The following is a 21,572-nucleotide window of genomic DNA, read 5'->3' on the forward strand; positions in this document are numbered from 1 at the left end:
GAGCTCGCCGGCCGCTGGAAGTCCAATGAGGCGCCGCGATCTCCTCCGCGGTGCTTATAAAGTGCCGATCCGCTCGGCTTGGAGCTATTTCCGGCCTCCCGTTGGTGCCGGGCGGCGTGCGTTAGCTCGCCGGCCGCGATCTCCTCCGCGGTGCTTATAAACAGCCGCATGCGCACGGCCTCCCGGAATTTGAACACATTTCGTCAATAAATTTCGCATATTGAATTTTGAAGTTTAATATAATGCAACAATTGAGCTCGACTTATACAAAGGATATATCATAAAATCGTAAATTTCCGTCGAATTTTAGGGGGTCGACTTATACACCGAGTCGACCTGTACACCGGCAAATACGGTATTTTATATTGTAACAGACCTCAGGACCAGGCCTCTGACCAACAGGTTTAGGTGATGTCACGGATCGGATGGAACATGGAGCAGGGCGACCAAGTGCAGCTTGGACCAGGGTTTATTGAGGGAAAAGGGAAGTGGAAGGAGGCATCGAGGGAAACAGACGAGAACTGGCAAACTAATAACATGAGAGACTGACCTACAGGGATTGCAAACAGAAACAGACTCGAAACAGACAGGAACCACAAGGACAGCAAACGGAACGACATCGACGATCCGACAGGGAGTGAGGGGCAGACAGGACTTATATACACGACAGGTAACGAGAGGCAGGTGGGAATAATCACACTGATCATGGGCACACAGGAGGGGAGGGGCGAGCACACAGACACACGAACAGAACTATGACACGAGATTGGGGACGAGTCCTGACAGAACCCCCCCCCCCCCCCACAAGGGACGGCTCCCGACGTCCCAAAAAACAAACAACTACGGGAACCGAACCGCACTCGGGCGGCGACTTGGAGAACCGAACCGCACTCGGGCGGCGACTTGGGGGACAGAACCACGCTCGGGCGGCGACTTGGGGGACAGAGCCGCGCTCGGGCGGCGACTTGGGGGACAGAACCGCACTCTGGCGGCGACTTGGGAGACAGAACCGCACTCGGGGGGCGACTTGGGGGACAGAACCGCACTCGGGCGGCGACTTGGGGAACCGAACCGCGCTCGGGCGGCGACTTGGGGAACCGAACCGTGCTCGGGCGGCGACTTGGGGAACCGAACCGCGCTCGGGCGGCGACTTGGGGAACCGAACCGCGCTCGGGCGGCGACTTGGGGAACCGAACCGCGCTCGGGCGGCGACTTGGGGAACCGAACCGCGCTCGGGCGGCGACTTGGGGAACCGAACCGCGCTCGGGCGGCGACTTGGGGAACCGAACCGCGCTCGGGCGGCGACTTGGGGAACCGAACCGCACACGGGTGGCAACTTGGGGGACAGAACCGCACTCGGGCGGCGACTTGGGGGACAGAACCGCACTCGGGCGGCAACTTGGGGAACCGATCCGCACACGGGCGGCGACTTGGGGAACCGAACCGCACTCGGGCGGCGACTTGGGGAACCGAACCGCACACGGGCGGCGACTTGGGGAACCGAACCGCACTAGGGTGGCAACTAGGGGAACCTAACCGCACTCGGGCGGCGACTTGGGGAACCGAACCGCGCTCGGGCGGCGACTTGGGGGACAGAACCGCGCTCTGGCGGCGACTTGCGGGACAGAACCGCACTCGGGCGGCGACTTGGGGAACCGAACCGCACACGGGCGGCGACTTGGGGAACCGAACCACACACGGGCGGCGACTTGGGGAACCAAACCGCATTCGGGCGGCGACTTGGGGAAACAGAACCACACTCTGCGGCAAACGGAGAGTCTGAACCGCGTGCAGCGGCAACAGTCACAGCCACACGCACGGCGGCATACAGGAAGCCAGAGCTGCACGTAGCAGCAGGAGTCAGTGTTTCAGCATTGGGGGCAGGGTCTGTGATGATCGTGGGTCCGACATTGTTGGCACGAGGCCCGGCAATGCCGCGGGTCCGGTGACGCTGGGGTGGAGCCCGTTGGCGGTCGCGAGTCTGATGGCACAGGGAGGCACTCCGATTGCGGCCGCGGGTCCGGCGTCGCTGCAGTGAAGTCCGATTGCGGCCGCGAAGCCGCTGGTGCCAGAAGCACTCCGATGGCGGCCGCAGGTCCGGCATCGCGGCAACAGAGTCCGATCGCGGCCGCAAAGCCGCTGGTGCCAGAAGCACTCTGATGGCTGCCGCGGGTCCGGCGTTGCCGGAACAAAGTCCGATAGTGGCCACGGGTCCAGCGTTCCGGCAGCAGAGTCCCAACGCTGCCGCGAAGCCCATGGCGCTGGAACATGCACGGATTGGTGGTCGTGGATTGGGCATCGCAGCAGGATCTGATGGAGGAGGGGGGTCCAAGTGCTGGTCGCTGTGATGGTCGGACGCTCTGTCAGGTTCAGGGGTGGAGCATGGAGCAGGGCGACCAAGTGCAGCTTGGACCAGGGTTTATTGAGGGAAAAGGGAAGCGGAAGGAGGCATCGAGGGAAACAGATGAGAACTGGCAAACTAATAACATGACAGACTGACCGACAGGGATGGCAAACAAAAACAGACTCGAAACAGACAGGAACCACAAGGACAGCAAACGGGACGACATCGACGATCCGACAGGGAGTGAGGGGCAGACAGGACTTATATACACGACAGGTAACGAGAGGCAGGTGGGAATAATCACACTGATCATGGGCACACAGGAGGGGAGGGGCGAGCACACAGACACACGAACAGAACTATGACACGATTGGGGATGAGTCCTGACAGGTGACCCTCGCCCTGCTGGTGAGATGGTTATATACGTTCATTTGGGTTAGGTGACCCCTACCCAAATGTACGTATATAATACATATACAAATAAATATAAATACATGTACATATTTTAATGATTTATAATCAATTTCAGAATTATTTTATATTATGGCACACCTCAGGACCAGGCCTCTCACCAGCAGGCCAGCAGTTCGTGATTGAGTTGTATGTGAGGCCTTTGTTGCGTCATGTTGGCTTTGTTGCTTTGAAGACTTGCTACAGTTGTTGGCGCAGTCATGGAATAAATGTGATCCTCACTTCTGCCATAATATCATCACTTCCAGGAGACTCCACAAAAACTCTAAAAAAAAAAAAAAAAAAAATTTGGCTTTTAGTCTGAGACAGTGAAAATCGTTAGGTGTAAACCCAGCATGAGCACACAAAAACTGTTTTGGTTGTTAATAAACGTGAATTCACTAACTGATGCCTCTGTATTCCACAGCAAATGCTACAATATATTCGCATACCAGTACATGACTTTGAAGAGTTCCATCAAACACATGCTACCATGGTAGCCTGCATGTCTACTAACTACAGCTAGCCTCCAGACACGACTGTTACTATGTCAGAAATTAAATAAGGCATCAGTCACAACGTGCTTCCTTTTTAGATGCCTGTTCTCCACCGCCATGTTACCATGAAAGGAAGGTTTGCATCTTATAAAGTATTCCTGGTGAAATCTGCCCGAACTTTTGTACTCTGTTGCTCGCGCTAATGTTGGTTAGCCATGACACTGAATTATCTGTTATGAATCACCAGAATTACCACTACTGGGCATGTGCATTTCAGACAGGCATACAGCCAGAGGAAGAAAGGGAGATAAGGCAGTTTCGAGAAAACAGTAAATAAAATTAGATACTAGATTTTGATCTAAGTCAACTAATCTTGACAGCCCTAATTCCTAACCATGCTAATCAGTGACTATTCTGTTGACTCTAGGTTTCAACAACATCTGATGGTCTGGATGCTGATCTGTGGAAAGATGGACTTTTCAAGTCCAAGGTGACCCGATACCTGTGCTTCACCAGGGTATTCTCAAAAGAAAATGTAAATGTACTAATCCTGCTATCTGTGCATGAAACTCATCGATTGATTGAACATTTATTGATCCCGGGGGTGGGGAAATTCAGGCCCCAGCAGTATCCATACCACAGAGCGGGTATACAAAATGGCATGAGCGCAACTCAATAGGTTCTCATAAGGCTGCCACACAACGGTGCCACAAAGAAAGCCAGAAGGTGCGAAAGATAAAAGCCATCAAAGCAAGCAAAAAGACAAAGGAAAAAAAGTAACAGCGGCCAACCAGCACCCCTCAATATCACAGAACACCCCAAAACACACAAAATAGCCTCCACGGGGTCCATAGACAGGTGTAAGGGCAGTCCAGTTCAATGGCGCCCAATGGACCATGGTCGTGAATCGGTGAAAACATCACAAAGCAGGCAAACGTGAGCAGCGGCCTGGGCACCCAGTCGGGGCACGTGCGGATGGTCACCACGGGGCTAGCATGTTGAAGGTCGTTGGTTCCGTCTAGCACGAGGGAGCGGACTCCCCACAGGGGTCGCAGCTGCAAGGCTAAGGCGAGGGACCTGGTCAGCACCGGCCGGATAAGCAGGAAGCCGTCGTAGAGTTACACCGATCTCGACCGATGTGCCAGCCATCCCGGTCCCAGGGAAAAACAATATCCGATCCGAACCGATACCGAGGTGCGGTAGAAGGCACCTGCATCTCCGAATGGACAAAAAGACAGAAACAAAAAGGAGAAAAAAAGGAAATAAAGAGAAAAAGAGAGAACACTGCTGGGAGGCTGCCACTCACATCGGCGCCATACCAAAAAAAGATAAGGGATGCACATGAACAAATCTGTGTGTTTCTCAAAAGAAGACCAAAGGTGGTTGTTTGATGCTCATTTGGTTATTCTATGTCAAGTTAAAAACCCTCCTTACTGACATTTCCAGTTTTCTTGGTTTTTATTCTGTTATGAGCCCTAAAAAATGGGCAGAATAAAAAAGAAAAATAAAGAATAAGAAGAACATATGTGAAATCCTCCGCCTTCACAAAATTAAGATCTGCTCTATTACCTAATACCTGGCTTTCGCTTTTCGTTTCCACCCACAATTCCTTTCTTGTTCTTACAGAGCCATTTAGGTAATGTTCTTGTTGACATGAAGCTGATCGATATAAAGGACACCCTGCCTGTGGGCTTTATTCCAATCCAGGAGACTGTTGACACTCGTAAGTCACCACTTCAAGTCGTGAGTAATGTTAACTGACTGGACAGACATACACGATGCAACCGAAAAGGATTTGAAAAGGGAAACTCAACTAAGATTGTAATTAGTGGATGCAATTATAATTAATTATAATATATACAGTATTTTCTGCACTATAAGACGCACTGGATTATTAAAGTTAAAGTCCCAATGATTGTCACACACACAACTGGGTGCGGTAAAATTTGTCTCTGCATTTAACCCATCCCCGAAGGGAGCAGTGGGCAGCAGCGGTGCCACGCCCGGGAATCATTTGGTGATTTAACCCCCCAATTCCAACCCTTAATGCTGAGTGCCAAGCAGGGAGGCAATGGGTCCCATTTTTATAGTCTTTGGTATGACCCGGCCAGGGTTTGAACCCACAACCTTCCAGTCTCAGGACGGACACTCTACCACTAGGCCACTGAGCTGGTGCTCTGGCGCACCTTCAATGAATATTTTATTATAGAAACCCCTGACCACGGTTGCCATAATGCTGAAAGCAATGCGACCTTGTGATTTACTAGTCGTACTGAAACATTTTGGTAGAGCGCTGTGTACAATCATTATGGTTCAACAAATTCACCCAATGATCCATATAGAAAACGACCCGGGTTATAAGGCGCACTGTGTTTTTTTAGAGTAATTTATGTACGTGGGTACGTTTGTCCTTTATGTAAACAACCGCCGCGCCACGCCGCGCCACTGACGTCACTTGAAATTCAAATTACAGTAATGCTTTGGTACATCACGGTTCTCCAAGCTTTCTTTCTGCTGCTCGATTACTGTTTTCGGCTGCATATTTTACAACTTGAAGTTTACCTGCAAAATATGAGTTTCTTTTTGGTGCCATTTTTCTTAAGCCCTTCCCATTTAGAGCGCCCTCATCCAGTTTCGTCTGAAAATATTTTTTTTCAGATGTAGTTTTTTTGTTTTATTTGGTTGTTTCATCAGTCAAAGTCTGCTTTATTGTCAATTTCTTCATATGCCAAGACACACAAAGAGATCGAAATTACGTTTCCACTATCCCACGATGACAAGACATACTACACAATATGCATACAAACAACACCAAAAATACAAGAAGGCATAAACAATGAATAAATATGAGAGATGAATAAATAATAATTAAACAAATTACATAATAAATATAAGAGGAGCAAAAATGGAGCAAGTGTGCATACAGCAGACAGTGTACTTGGATATGGCGCTTTAAAGTGTTAATTGCTTTATTTGATTTTTTCTCTATTTTTTATGTTTTGAATATGTTCAAGATAAAGATATAAAAGCATGTGGTGATCAACTATACTAAAAATAACATGTGAAGTGGTCAACTATACTTGTAAGTGATGTGTTAATGATCAAGAAAAATTTGTGAAAAAAAAAAACATAAATCGCTCCTGAGTATAAGTCGCTCATGCCACCCAAACTATGAAAAAAAAAAACGCGACTTATAGTCCGAAAATTACGGTATGTTGTAGCATTACTAAAGTAACAGGCAAGACATGGGTTTGATAACCGGCTCTTTATTTCACAAATCAAGAGCTCAACATGTGAGCCAACACACGCAAGCGCCCTGGATCGCTCGTTCCGCGCCCCCTCCCCCACACACACACACGTTGCTACTCTAAATAAACTATATATCAAATAACTATAACATAAATAACAAGTTTGTCGAATAATCTGTGTCACTCCAAATCATTAAATCTTCCGACTTTGGAAGTCAGTGAAGGAACTCATTGTCAGTGAGGCTCCAATTATTCCGCAGCCATAGTGCACCCTCATGCGGTTTAAAGTGAAAATAACATGTGAAGTGATCAACTATACTAGTAAGTAAAGTGTTAATGATCAAGTAAAAATTCGTGAAAAAATTCACATATAAGTCGCTCCTGAGTATAAGTCACCCGCCCCACCCAAAGTATGAAAAAAACGCGACTTATAGTCCGACAATACGGTAATTATTATTAATTTTAGAGGGACAATAAAGCGAAGATTGTTCATTTCTTACTAACAAGCCCAGTTTACCGTATTTTTCGGACTATAAGTGGCGTTTCTTTTCATAGTTTGGTGTCGGGGGGCGACTTATACTGAGGCGTGACTTACATGTGAATTTTTTCACAAATTTAAAAACAAAAAAAAAAGTGAAATCGCGATATACCAACCGCGATGTAGCAAGGGATTATTGTAATTTGAATTTCAAGTGATGTCAGCGTCGCGGCGCGGCAGTTGTTTACATAAAGGACAAAGATTCGATCACGGGATGACAAAGATGACGAAGGGCCCCACGTACTACCGGCATCATTAGCGACTTAGTAAGTGACACGGAGGACGAAGAGTTTGAAGGATTTAATGATTTGGAGTGACACAGAAGGTTTGAAAAACTATTATGGCTTCTACGCACGCCCGGTTCTACTCTACGGAGCTCTCTTTTACCTCCGTGGATGGAAGTCGGGGGCCGGCGCTCGGCCGGGTGGCTGTCCGGGGATGGTGGATGGGGCTCGGACATGGCTTTTACGCACGCCCGGTCCTATTCTATGGAGCTCTCTTCCACCTCCGTGGCTGGAAGTGCCACCTCCGGGGATGGAAGTCCACGCCGCCACACGCCTGGAAGTCCACGCCGTGTGGGGCCGTGTGGCGGTGAACTATTTATGTTATAGTTATTTGATATATTTTATTTCGTGAAGCAACTTGTATGTTTTTATCGTTACTGTTCAGTAGTTGTTGGCTCGTTGAACTCGTTTTGTTAAATAAAGAGCCGTTTACCAAACCCTTGTCTTTCCTTGTACTTGGTTAACGCTACAATATAGTTATATACTAGATCTGTGGAATAACGAGGCTGACGTCAGGGCGCACGCGCGGCGTTGTTGACAAAGGACGAGGAATTTGATCGATGGATTTAATGATTTGGAGTGACACAGATGGTTTGATAATATTGCTGCTTATATAATAGCTATTTGATATATAATTTATATCTCGTTATATGGGCCTGTGGAATATTTTGAAGTCCAAGCGCCGTCAGCAGTGCGCACCCGGTCGGCATTGTTGACATAAAGGACGATCGATGGATTTAATAAATTGGAGTGACACAGATGGTTTTATAAACGTGTTATTTATGTAATAGTTATTTCAATAACTCTGAATGTTACGTCAGGCCCGTTCTCAGCTCTTCATTTGTGTTTGTCACGTTAGCATACCTATCGTTTAGCCTGTTGTTGCTCGTTCATGTCTGTTCATGCTGTTGGATTTTGTCGAATAAATCTCCCCCAAAATGCGACTTATATTCCGGAGTGATTTATATATGTTTTTTTTCACGTTATTGTGCATTTTATGGCTAATGCGACCTATACTCCGGAGCGACTTTTAGTCCCAAAAATATGGTATTTAAAAATTGCTAAGGGTTCATTTGATTTACATTTTGCCTGAATTTCACGTATGAATTAGCACCTCCGCCACCTTTTGGAAAAGGTGCTTCAAACGGCCACACACAGCTTGCTTGGTGCTCCTAATCTTTCCAACAAGCCGACATCCGGGGGTTGCCTTGCCGTTATTTATCCGAAATTGACGGCTGACGCAGTCCACACCATTCAATTCAAACGCGGCTGACGCGGCCCACGGGGCCCACGGCAAGCCTGTTTGATGAGCCACGGGCTTCCGACGCCGTCCACAGCAAGCCCTCACGCTGAGCCGCGAGCTTCCGACACCATCCGCTGCGTGGCAACAGTCTGAGGTGAGCCTCCTCACTGAGCCACAAGCCGGCTTGCCCCAGATCACACCACAACCCCCGGAGCACTGGACTGCCAGCAAGAAAGTGTTCCTTCAGCGAGTGTTGTCATTAAAGCACCTCCTTTTCGGATTGGTGGCGGAGGTGTTATATGGACTTCAGGGGAAATGTAAGTCAAATGGACCCTTTCCAATTTCAATTGACTATATAACCACAAGTCAACCTTATTTATATAGCCCTTAATCACAGACAAGTTTCAGGCTTCACATGGGGAAAGTTGACAATTATTCTCAACATGCCCTGATCTTAACTCAGTTTACATAAAGCCTCTCGAAACACGTCGTGTTTGTGTATGTTGGTGACTGGTGAAAGAGAATAGACGGGCGTGACAGGGCACTTTAGCTGCAGAGAGACTGCTCATTCCTTTACATATTGTGACACGCTTGCTGTGCAAGTAACTTGGTGCATTCAGTGTAATTTCACTACATCGGGAGCTTGTGCTGTTTAGCGCATGAGTCATTTTTCTTTGATTATGTTTTTAAGATTGTTAGATAAATTGTATATATATGTGTTATCATGCGTTCCCTAATGAGTACTTATTAATAAAGTTATTGCGCAGAATGCTTGCTGTTTCTTCTTGCAGACATCACCCAGTCCACAACAAGTCAAACGATGCTGTCTGGAGCTTCCTGACCTTCTACACATCTGGGAATCCAAGAAAGTTGTTGATGTCTGCACATGTCATTTTGTCTATGCACTCTTTTCACATGACTACTTTGTTTCCCATAACATTCACTTTTCGTTTCTCATGGGATCCTGTCCGCGACTTCTAGTTTCACATAGAATCTCGTTTCTTCACTCATGAGACAAAGCCCACGCTTTCCCCCCCACCTATCAGGGGCTAGTCTCACATTGTAGGTAGGGCATTCCTAAATAAAAAGAGAGGAGTGTAAACAAGACCTTGAGTGTATTTTGGATTGATGTAAGTCTGTTTGCACTCCTCGCGAGAAAAGACTCAACATTCTGTCTCACTGGTTTTGTCTGCTGATCCTTTTGCTGAATCTGAACCTAACAGATTTTTGGGGGCTCGTTCCGGGGTCTCAATAGACCTATTTCGGGATTCCAGCTGACTTTTCGACCCAGGACAAGTCCTTGGCCAAGGCATATAGAGGAAACCCTTTTCACGGGGCTGACTCGATCAGTCAGCTGGACGCCGGAGTGGTTGACGAGATCATCCGAGGAGAAGGCCCAGCAGACTGTGAGTACGGATCTTGATTCTGTTGAAGTAATGAAAGTGCAGTGACAAGAGGTCACTTAAAACCTTGACAATTCTAGACCCTATCAAGTGCAATTAGAAACAGTAAATTCCGCTGGGATGTTGGAGTCCCCTGACTGATAAGTCAGTTAAATTCCATGGGAAAGCGGACCCATCTGTTTTCTAGAGAAGTACAGGTAATTTGGAGCAGTTAAATTCCGCTGAGGTGTCGTGGGCCTCCTAATTAACCTTCCTAATGTGTTAGTGTTAGCTTTCTGCTGCCATCTGTGGTGTTTTCTTAACTCTGGTTTAGCTGGTTTGGCTTCTTTATCCGTGAAAAGATAGGTTTTATATCGGCTTTGGGGAAAAAGCAAAAATAGGGTTTTTTCTTACACAATAGGAAGGTTGAAGAGTTTAGATTTTGTTAAGTTCCACGGGAGGGCGGACTCCCCTGCTTGCCTGTGGGAAGATAAGAGTGCGCATTGGGTGTGTGTGTGTATGGTTTGACTGAGAGTGATCTCATTTGAGCTCTCCTTTATATAAAACAGGATTGTAGACAGTGGCTTTGTGTGGAAGCAGAGGAAAGGAGACTTACCACTGAATATTTTACCACTGTCCTGTGAATTAAATTGGCTTTAGGACATTGTAGGTGCCATTCGAATTGCCAACTCCGAAATTTAGAGAAATAAACCATGGGAAAATTAAATAGCAAACAAAAGCCGCTACGCCGACATGAATTAAAATGCAAGGGGTCGACACCGAAAATATAAAATATCTTGACAAATGCATATTTTGGACAGAGGTGGTTGCATTATGCGACGTGGCGGTGGCGAGGCTCTCCGCACTTCAGTTGCTCCCCCCACCCTTGTTATCAGCTGGGAAGATTGTCATGTCTATGTTGTGGGCCCGTGTGTTTGTTTCTGTGTATGTTTGTCTTTGTGTATCAGTTCGTTATAAAGGTTGGAATTGCGTTAAATTGGTGCACGAAAACGGTGTGCTAGACAATGGTTTATCAGATTTGCATTGTTAAATGTAAAAATTAGAAATTATAGAATAATATGACGGTTGTGGGCAGAAACTCATCCGACGAGGAGAGTGCCCAACCCTCATAAAAATGTGAGAGTAAGAGAAAACATACATTGTAGAACTGGATAAAATTAGGTTAATGATTAGAAATCAATGGTGTTATTATTATTCTCTAATCCCCTGCATTGCAAATGTCTTCTTGATGCAGATAGGTTAACAGGCTAGGACTTTAGTGAGGAGATAATTTATCAATTGATGGGGGTTAGTAATTGTCCGAATTCTAGTCACATGTTTTGAGGGACCACAGCAACAACACTATATTTAATTTGCAGGCCATTATTTAGTATGATATGACAGTGTCTAGCTAAGTAGACTGATCTATCAAAAAATGTGAGAGTGAAGGAGGAGGTTTGATTTGTAATCTGACATTTGGGTCCCATTTTGAAGAGTCTCTGCAGGAGCATAGATTGGTTTTGTTTAAAGATATGTTTAACAGTTTATCTCAGTGAAGTAAGGATATAGCAATTTTGCAAGACTTAAAATTAAAAATTAAAAAGCAAAATTACATTCTCATTTTCCCAGATGAGAGGAAAATTGAAAGATAAGGAAGACAAAGAAAAGATAAAAAAGAACTTGCTGTTGCACAGACAGGAAGATGATGACACATTGTCAGGGCGAGCTCGCTTAAGAATCGCAGCTAAGAATGTGATGAATGAAGATGAGAAAAATGATCAAATTACAAAGACAGATATTGTGGCACGGCAAAGCGAACCATCCTTTCCGTCTTTGTACCCCAAATTAAACAACTCATTGCTTCCTATAATTTGAGAGGTGATGAAGTACAACAGGTTTTCATGGCATCCTTAACCAAACATTGGGCAAGCATTAAAGGCACCTAGAGTCCTTTTGATCTCCAGGGCCGTCCATTGGAATATAACAGGGTGCCATTACAAATACAAATTGACCAACTATTGGGCAGGATAAAAATAAAATTCCAACGTAGAGCAAATTACACAGACATTGGCCGAACTAAACAAAAACAAGATAAGTTGTTTGAAGACTTTAGACACAGACCAGAAAGAGTGTTCAACTTATGTCTATGATCAACAACTCAAAAATACTCTACATGCAAATTTGCGACCAGTATTATGTCGACAACGAATAAATTCGACAAATTTTTTCCCTATAAAATGGTGCCGTTTGGGTTTGAAGTACATGGTCGCTTCAAGGTAGGAAAAGCATGATTTAAGATACGCGATTGATCAATGAGAAGGCTATCCCTTGTGCCAGGGGTGTCAAACTCATTTGTTCGCGGGCCGCGGTGTAGTCATGGCTTCTTTTGGAGGGCTGGTATGACTGGTATACCCGAGTAGATGTGTGAGCGCCTCATATTGTGGGAGTTGCAAAACAAGCTGACGAGTAACTCGCTTTCAAATCAGACAAATACGAACTGGTCTAATATTTAAACTTACAACATTATTAAGAGGGAAGATAATTTGCAATTCGAGTAATGACATGAATATGAAGCACAATTTGACACCTGTGCCTTATACAAAGGTGAAGTAGGATTAGGAATTGCTTGCAATATAATTACAAATTAGTTAACACCTGTGTGATTGATTGATTGATTGATTGATTGATTGATTGATTGATTAATTGATTGTCAGATTGATTGAGTGAGTGAGTGAGTGAGTGAGTGAGTGAGTGAGTGAGTGAGTGAGTGAGTGAGTGAGTGAGTGAGTGAGTGACTTTTCTGTCGCCTGCACGTCATCTTTCTTGCATGGCTACGTTGCTGTCTCAGCTGCATCTGTCCGTTGAAAGGTGCACAACGCTCGATCCTGCCACTCTCATTCCCCTTCCTGGCGACGGCGGATTCCATGATTGTGTCGATGCTGCCCAACAGATTGCAAAGGCTCGGCCTGATTTGGAAGATACGCCTCTGCCAGATGGTCATGTGGGTTTTGTTGATGGGTCTTCTAAGAAAAATGAATCTGGTGTGACCCTTACTGGGTATGCCATTGTTACTGCCGACGAAGTCTTGGAGGCTGCTAAACTGCCATCCTATATGTCAGCACAGGCCGCTGAGCTCATTGCTTTGACTGGGGCCTGCAAATTGTTTGCAAACAAGTCCGTCACTATCTGGATTGATAGTCAGTATGCTTTTGCTACAGTGCACGTTTTTGCTCAGCAGTGGAGCAACCGTGGCATGATAACTTCTACAGCGAAGCCCGTCACCCATTCCACATTACTAACTCAACGTTTGGACGCTGTCCAGCTACCTTTAAAGGTGGCGGTTTGCAAATGTGCTGCTCACACTGCAAGATCTGATCCTGTTTCTCTTGGTAATGCTTTTGCTGACAAATCCGCTAAGGCCGCTGCAGAAGGCCTGCTCCATGTCCTCTCGTCTCTCGCTGATCATGATTCGATGTCACACATCTCCCCTGATGTGTTGCTTGACATGCAGTCTCAGAGCCCCTCCCAGGAACGACACTCTTGGGAAAAACGGGGTGCAACTAAAAACACTGATGGTCTTTTTGTGTGACCTTTGGGCAAACCTGTCTTGCCTCGTAACTTGTTCAAATGGGCTGCTATTTCGAGTCATGGGGTCACCCATGTCTCGACAGGGGGTATGGTGAAACAAGTTGAAGCTATTTATACGACATACGGTTTTGCAGCTTTTTCACGAGGCAATTTAAGACCTCAGAGAGGAAAGTTCCCGACTCTATTGTATCCGTTTCAGACAATACATATGGTTTATATCCAATTACATAAATGTGAAGGGAAAGAATGTTGTTTTTTCTGCATTTATTTGTTTTCTGCATTTATCTTATTGTAAAAAGGTGAGCTCCGCAGACCCAACCTAAGTACGGAAGGTGAGCAAAGTCTGGTAATAGTGCCTGATCCTGGTGCCAAGATCCAGGGTTGACACGAAAGCTAGCAGAAGCCAATTTCCAAGACACCAACCCGAAGCTCAGGGTGTTGACTCTGAGGAGATCCAAACACATGAGCATTAGAGGGTCATTTGGTGAGTGCTTTAATCAGGCTGTGGCCTGCGCTAAGTCTGCCATGTGTTTTTGGTTGCTTTTGCTGGTTTGTGTTACCATTGTGTTTTTTTCGGGGGTTATTTTATTTGGAGGGATAGAGTACCATGAGCCTCGAACATTATTCTCTCAGGCGACTGCTAACGCAAATTCTAGTCGATGTGGCTCATGGGGAGAACTTGCTAGACATAAGCGCGACACTAAATCCCCTTTTGATCATGTTGTTTGTGTTCCAGGAGCCGTCCGTGTTCCAACCTGTGTACCATGGCTTTTGTCTTGGGCTTATAATAACTCATTAATGTTTACTGTGGCTCCTAACACATCTTCTTCTATTATTTTACCTTTGAAAAGTTTGAAAGGGTTTCGTAATGGTCGCCCCACTACTGGAGATAGATGGCTCGGGTATTGGTGGTATTTAACTGGGCACCCGGTTAACACCGGCTGGGGCACCCTTGTCACCACACAAATGCGAGGGTATTGGCCCTCTGGTTCCAGTGACGAGGCTGTGTTCTTTGCTAAACGAGTGACTTTGATAAATCGGGGCACAAGCCTCCTTTTGACTCTTATACTCCCTGATGGTCATATTCGTCCTCCAAATGCTACCTTGTTTAACACTTCTTGTTGGGGTTTTCAACTGTGGGCTTGGTTCTCTGGAATCGATCCTCGCTTTCCTATTGCTATTTGCCTTAATAGAACAATGTCGGTCGCAGACCGTCCCGTTACAAATAAATACACCCTGTCAGCAGGAGCAAAAATCACAAGTACGCTCCTCACTGATGTAGACAGCTATTTTGTGGCCTCCACAGGGATAAGCGGTCATACTAACAACTGGCTTCTTGTGGCTGAGCAGGCCGCAAAGATGGCTGGCGCCAGTTGCGTTGCATGCATGGGTCCAAGACCTCTTTTGAAAATCATACCTGCGAATATAGGTCCTAAGTGTGCTGTTGCTTTAATGTTAAGCCTGTCCATTTCACCCACTCATGATTGTTTTAAATGGGATAAGGTTTACCCTGTTGCCTCTATGACAAAATATAAACCCCTTTTTTCGTCCGATGTAGCTAAGGGTAATTTTACATGTATTAGATTACCTGGTACCGGTGAGAGGCTCGGCGCCCTACCTCCTCTATGGTGTGAGTCCATGACCAATGTCACTGCCCCTTTTTTGCCCATTGCTCGTAGTGAGGTTTGGTTTTGGTGTAATAGTAACAAACTTTATGATAGGTTGCCTTTAAACAGTTCTGGAATTTGCGCTTTGGTAACCCTATCGTTTCCTGTTCATTTGATACCAATGTCCTCTTATGATCTAACATCTTTTGCTAAGTCCGTAGTGCCCGAATACTGGCCGAGAACGAAGCGAAACGCCGAATGGCAGGGCGCAGCTAATCCAATTTACATAGACGCCATTGGTGTTCCTAGAGGAGTACCGGATGAGTATAAGCTGGTGAATCAGATAGCAGCTGGTTTTGAATCCGCCCTGTGTTGGTGGTGTACTCTTAACAAAAATGTTGACAGGATTAACTACATCCACTACAACGTGCAGAGGCTTGGAAACTGGACCGAGGCGGGTTTCAAGGCGGTCCACTCCCAACTGGCCGCTACTTCCCTCATGGCTTTCCAGAATCGAATGGCCCTTGACATGCTACTCTCAAAAGAGGGCGGTGTCTGCGCCATGTTTGGTGAGCAATGTTGCACATTTATTCCAAATAATACTGCAGCCGACGGAAGCCTGTCCCAGGCCCTTGAGGGTCTGAGGACCTTGAATGGGAGGATGAAGGAACACAGTGGGGTGAACACGGAGGTTTGGACCGACTGGTTGAACGTGTTCGGAAAGTACTGCACCCTGGTTTCCTCGGTCCTGGTCTCCATTGCCGTTTTCTCTGCCATTTTGACCCTGTGTGGATGTTGCTACATTCCTTGTCTCCGATCCTTAATTAATAAGCTAATTACAACTGCTATCTCTCCACCAGCTGAGACTTTTCCGTTGCTCCAAAGGGATGACCTTTCGATCGACGGGAGTTCTTTCTCAAGTGACGACTCTGTCAGCGAATCCATTGTGGTAAACCTGTCCGATTTGTTTCGTGACTCTGGCTTTGACGATTAAGACTCAATTTCCTCCCAAGTGTAAGTTAGTTCTTGCGAAATGTGATCCCTCGGCTGAAAATCTTTTTGAAGTGGCCATATGGGTGATGGGTTGTTCTCCGGGAACTTATGATAAAACAGGGGGGAATTGTTAGATAAATTGTATATATATGTGTTATCATGCGTTCCCTAATGAGTACTTATTAATAAAGTTATTGCGCAGAATGCTTGCTGTTTCTTCTTGCAGACATCACCCAGTCCACAACAAGTCAAACGATGCTGTCTGGAGCTTCCTGACCTTCTACACATCTGGGAATCCAAGAAAGTTGTTGATGTCTGCACATGTCATTTTGTCTATGCACTCTTTTCACATGACTACTTTGTTTCCCACAACATTCACTTTTCGTTTCTCATGGGATCCTGTCCGCGACTTCTAGTTTCACATAGAATCTCGTTTCTTCACTCATGAGACAAAGCCCACGCTTTCCCCCCCACCTATCAGGGGCTAGTCTCACATTGTAGGTAGGGCATTCCTAAATAAAAAGAGAGGAGTGTAAACAAGACCTTGAGTGTATTTTGGATTGATGTAAGTCTGTTTGCACTCCTCGCGAGAAAAGACTCAACATTCTGTCTCACTGGTTTTGTCTGCTGATCCTTTTGCTGAATCTGAACCTAACAAAGATTGAAAAATAAAATAAGAAAAATAAGAATCGTGATTACATTTTGACTGATTGCCCAGCTCTACTCAGGCCCCTACATTTTTCATCATTAATTATGAGTTCGGCTGTCTCGCCTTGTCATCTTCTTGTGTCGTTTGAGAAACACCTGATTTGACTCTCATATTTGTGACCTTCATAAATGAAAGACATGATGGAAGTTTGGAAACCGGACTAGGGTTAAAACTGGCATTTATCACAGCAAGTTTTGATTTAAGAATTGCTTAGAGTGGCGTAGCAACTAGTCAAATGTAGATGCGACTTGACCTTTGACTAAGTGGTCTTTGTTTTATTTTAGAAAACATGAAAATCAATATGGTCTGTAACGCTTGGTTGTTTTGGTGTTTTTTATTGTGTAGAGGAACAGGCATTCAGGAAGAGGCGACTCTGTATCAAGTTTATTCCAAGAGACTCTACAGAGGCAGCCATCTGTGATATTCGTATCCTGGGAAGATCAAAGCAGGCTCCCCCACAATACACCTTCATTGGGTTTGTCTCTGCATTGTTTTTTTCCCCAATATTGTTTCTATTGCAATTGTCATCAATGCATGCAAAATATTTCCCCACCAACACTCCCAAAAATCGATATGCGTATGAAGTGGGCCAAAAGTAGGGTTACAAACAATTTAACATTTTACATTTATTAGACATTTAGACATTTATTCATATCTGTCCAAACCACAGTGACACACATTATGATGCAGAGTTTAATCTCCATCAATTTCAGTAAACTTATTTGAAATGGCCTCGATCTGGGGCTCCACGCAAGATCTCACCCCGTGGTGTCCAAATGATAACAAGAACGATGAACAAAAATCCCAGAACCATACAGTGGGACCTAGTCACCAAAGTCACAAAGACTACCATCAGTAACACACTACGTCGCTCAAATCCTGGAGTGCCAGACGTGTCCACCTGCTTAAGTCAGTACATGTCCATGTCTGAAGAAACTGTTCAAATGCAAATGGGATACTACACACCCCAACCTTTCCAGGCTGCAAGATGTGCGCCTCCCTTTCCGGTCGACATATTCGTAGTTTTTTAGCCGAGGTAGCATTTACTTCCTCTGCAAACTTCTTGATTGATTAAAAGATTTTAACGGCAGAAGACTTGTCCATACATACATAACACGTAACAAAATAAATCCCCTCATAATGTTTATGAACACGTCTTGTAAACAAGCACTGCAGTCAAGTTCACCAGTAGGCGAATGCTAGCATTAGCGAGAAGCTAACAACTGCATTTAACACATTATTGTGTTCCCCAAGAATAATACAGCACCTTCGATGCAATTCATCTGATACAACTACTCAAAATACACCCATAAGAAGTGAAAACAGAACGCACAGCTCTAAAATTAGCAGAAAGACTGACGCTAATGTTATGAAAACGAGTGCATAGACACGCAGTATTATTAAAGTGAAATACAGTTAATTATTTTTATGTCACCTGAAGCTTACCGCTTTACTGTATCCGTCGTTTCCATAGATTGAAGGAACTGAACCTTAAACAAAACTAAGCTTTTCGGCAAATTCTTCTCTATAGTGAAACACTCGTCCTTGAAAAAGCAAGACTCTGCCCACATACGTGGGAAAACTGCTTGAAAATTGATATTTGACCAGGCACTTCTTTGAGGTTCTGATGCAGGGGGACGGTGCAATGACTTGTGTGAATTGATGCATCCAACAACATAACATTTTGACCTCTCCACTTCGGCATCCTCGAGTTGTTTGGACTACACAAGTCCTGCGGAGTAATAAAGATCGCGGATTTGCAAAACCATTTGACCACAGCCATTATCTTGTTTGAAAGTGCCGCCCCAACGGATGTGATGTAATCAATATCGTATTTTTCGCACCAAAAGGCCCACTAGATTATAAGGTGCACCCTCATTGATTTTTTTATTTTAGAAATTATTTCAAATATAGGGCGCACCGGAGTAAAAGGCGCATAAAATAGAAGCTATACTGCAACAAACTGAGGTTGACTCAGGTTGCGGTATGCATCCACTAGCCAATAACCAATGAGCCCTCTGTAAACAATTGCGTTTCTCAAATGATCAGAACTGACTAAAGTTCGATCTAACACATTGGTACTGCTTACCTATGTTTCCCTTCCATATCGATCTGTAAATTTACTCGAAACATTAACAGAGCAGCCTATTTTGACATGAAATAGCCTCGTGCGTATAGCAGCTATCATTATAGCATTAGCCACCTGCAAACTCCCATGAGCCTCAGCTCGCAGACTCCCATGAGCCTCAGCAAAGTGTAAACAATCACGTTTCTCAAACGATCTCCTATAAAATGATCGGAACTGACTAAAGTTTGATCTAACACATTGGTACTCCTTACCTATGTTTCCCTTCCATATTGATCCGTACTTTTACTCGAAACATTAACGGAGCAGCCTATTTTGAAACGAAATAGCCTCACGGGTACAACAGCTATTCAGTGACACCCCCTGACCACGGTTGCCATAATGCTGGGAAGCGATGCGATCTTTTAATTTACTACTCGTATTAAAACGTACTGAAACATTTTGGCAGAGCGCTGTGTACAACCAGTATGGATCAACAAATTCATCAATTGAGCCATATATAAGGCGCAGCGGACTATAAGAAAGACTATATCGGCTTTTGAGAAAATTTTAGGTTTTTAGGTGCGCCTTATAGTCCGGTAACTACAGTAATAGAAAACAGAGAAAACTGAACAGATGGTTTGATAATATTGTTGTTTATATAATAGGAATTTGATATATACTTTACATATTGTTATATGGGCCTGTGGAATATTTTGAAGTGCAACCGCCGTCAGCGGCGCGCACCCGGCCGGCATCGTTGACATAAAGGACAATCGATGGATTTAATGATTTGGAGTGACACAGATGATTTGATAATATTATTGTTTATATAATAGTTATTTAACATATAATCTATATATCGTTATATGGGCCTGTGGAATACTTTGAAGTGCAACCGTGTCAGCGGCGCGCACCCGGCCGGCATCGTTGACATAAAGGACAATCGATGGATTTAATGATTTGGAGTGACACAGATGGTTTGATAATAATATTGCTTATATGATAGTTATTTGATATATAATATATATATCGCTATATGGGTCTGTGGAATAATTTGAAGTGCAACCGCCGTCAGCGGCGCGCACCCGGCTGGCGTTGTTGACATAAAGGACGATCTATGTTTTTAATGATTTGGAGTGACACAGATGGTTTGATAATATTCTTGCTTGTATAATAATTTGATATATCATTTGTATATCGTTATATGGGCCGGTGGAATATTTTGAAGTCCAACCGCCATCAGCGGCGCGCACCCGGCGATTGTTGACATAAAGGACGATCGATGGATTTAATGATTTGGAGTGACACAGATGGTTTGATGATATTATTGCTTATATAATAGTTATTCAATATGTAATTTATATATCATCATATGGACCTGTGAAATATTTTGAAGTGCAACCAAAAGTCAAATTGGATATAAGTCTACACCAAACATAAAACAGGGGGTCGACAAAAGTATTGGCACCCTTTGAAAAATCATCAGAATCAGCTTTGTTAAGTTTGTGCATGCCAAACATGGAGTTTGACTCCGGTTGATCTCAGCCTCTGTACAACATTTAAGTGACTGGCAACATTCAGGTAACTAACAACATTGAAGTGGCGAGAGCGGGATGTTATTGCACAGTTATGTCTCTAAGTCTCTATGAGTGGTGTGAGTTTATCAGAGCGACAGTCTGGGGGAAGAAGCTGTGTCTTCGTCTGCTGGTTTTGGTGTACAGCGCTCTGTAACGCCATCTGGAGGGGAGGAGTTTAAACAGACTGTGTCCTGGGTGAGAACAGTCTGCGGAGATGTTACTTGCATGTTTACTGGTCCTGGACAGGTACAAGTCTTGGATAGGTGGGAGGTTGGACCCGATTATCTTTTCAACAGACTGTCCGTTGCAGTCTGTTCTTGTGTTGTTTGGTGGCCGATCCAAACCAGACAGTGATGGCGGTGCAGAGGATAGACTGGATGATGGCAGTGTAGAAGGTCTTCAGCAGCTCCTGTGGCAGGTTGAACTTCCTGAGCTGTCTCAGAAAATACAACCTCTGCTGGGCCTTCTTCCAGACAGTCTATGTGACCGGTCCATTTCAGGTCCCGGGAGATTGTGGATCCCAGGAACTTGAAGGTGTCTGTGGTGGGAAAAGCATTACTGAGGATGGTGAGGGGTGGAAGTTGTGAGGGGTCTCTCCTGAAGTCCATTGTCATCTCGGCGGTCTTGAACGGGTTCAGCTCCAGGTGGTTTTGGCTGCACCAGTGGACCAACCGCTCCACCTCCTGCCTGTACACTGTCTCGTCACTGTCCCGATGAGAGTGGTATTGTCCGCATACTTCAGGAGCTTCACAGAAGAGTCGCCTGAGGAGCAATCGTTGGTGTAGAGAGAGAAGAGCAATGGGGAGAGTACACACCCCTGTGGGGCGCCAGTGCTGGTGGTCCGGGTGTTGGATGTGATGGTCCCCAGCCTCACCTGCTGTCTCCTGTTGGTCAGGAAGCTGGTGATCCACTGACAGGTGGAGGCAGGCACCGCGAGCTGGATGAGCTACTGGTGGAGGATATCGGGAGTGATGGTGTTGAATGTGATGCTTCTCTCATTTGTGTACTTAACAGTACCTGTTACTTACCTATAGCACAAAAGAG

General features: G+C 45.2%; 1 protein-coding gene across 6 annotated transcripts in view; it reads left to right on the plus strand.

Annotated features, from left to right (window-relative positions):
* Positions 1-21,572, plus strand: part of mvb12ba (multivesicular body subunit 12Ba) — a 97,964-nt gene that overhangs the window by 44,296 nt on the left and 32,096 nt on the right. For all 6 annotated transcript variants that reach the window (XM_088392570.1, XM_088392569.1, XM_088392568.1 and 3 more), the window contains 3 exons: positions 3,719-3,826; positions 4,918-5,014; positions 17,229-17,358. In XM_088392570.1, coding sequence (XP_088248696.1) covers positions 3,719-3,826; positions 4,918-5,014; positions 17,229-17,358 — 335 coding nt within the window. The remainder of the gene's footprint in view (positions 1-3,718; positions 3,827-4,917; positions 5,015-17,228; positions 17,359-21,572) is intronic.

Source organism: Syngnathus floridae, chromosome 12 (genome assembly GCF_059516105.1).
Source record: "Syngnathus floridae isolate MCC-2025c chromosome 12, RoL_Sflo_1.0, whole genome shotgun sequence".
NCBI classification, from domain to species: Eukaryota; Metazoa; Chordata; class Actinopteri; order Syngnathiformes; family Syngnathidae; genus Syngnathus; species Syngnathus floridae.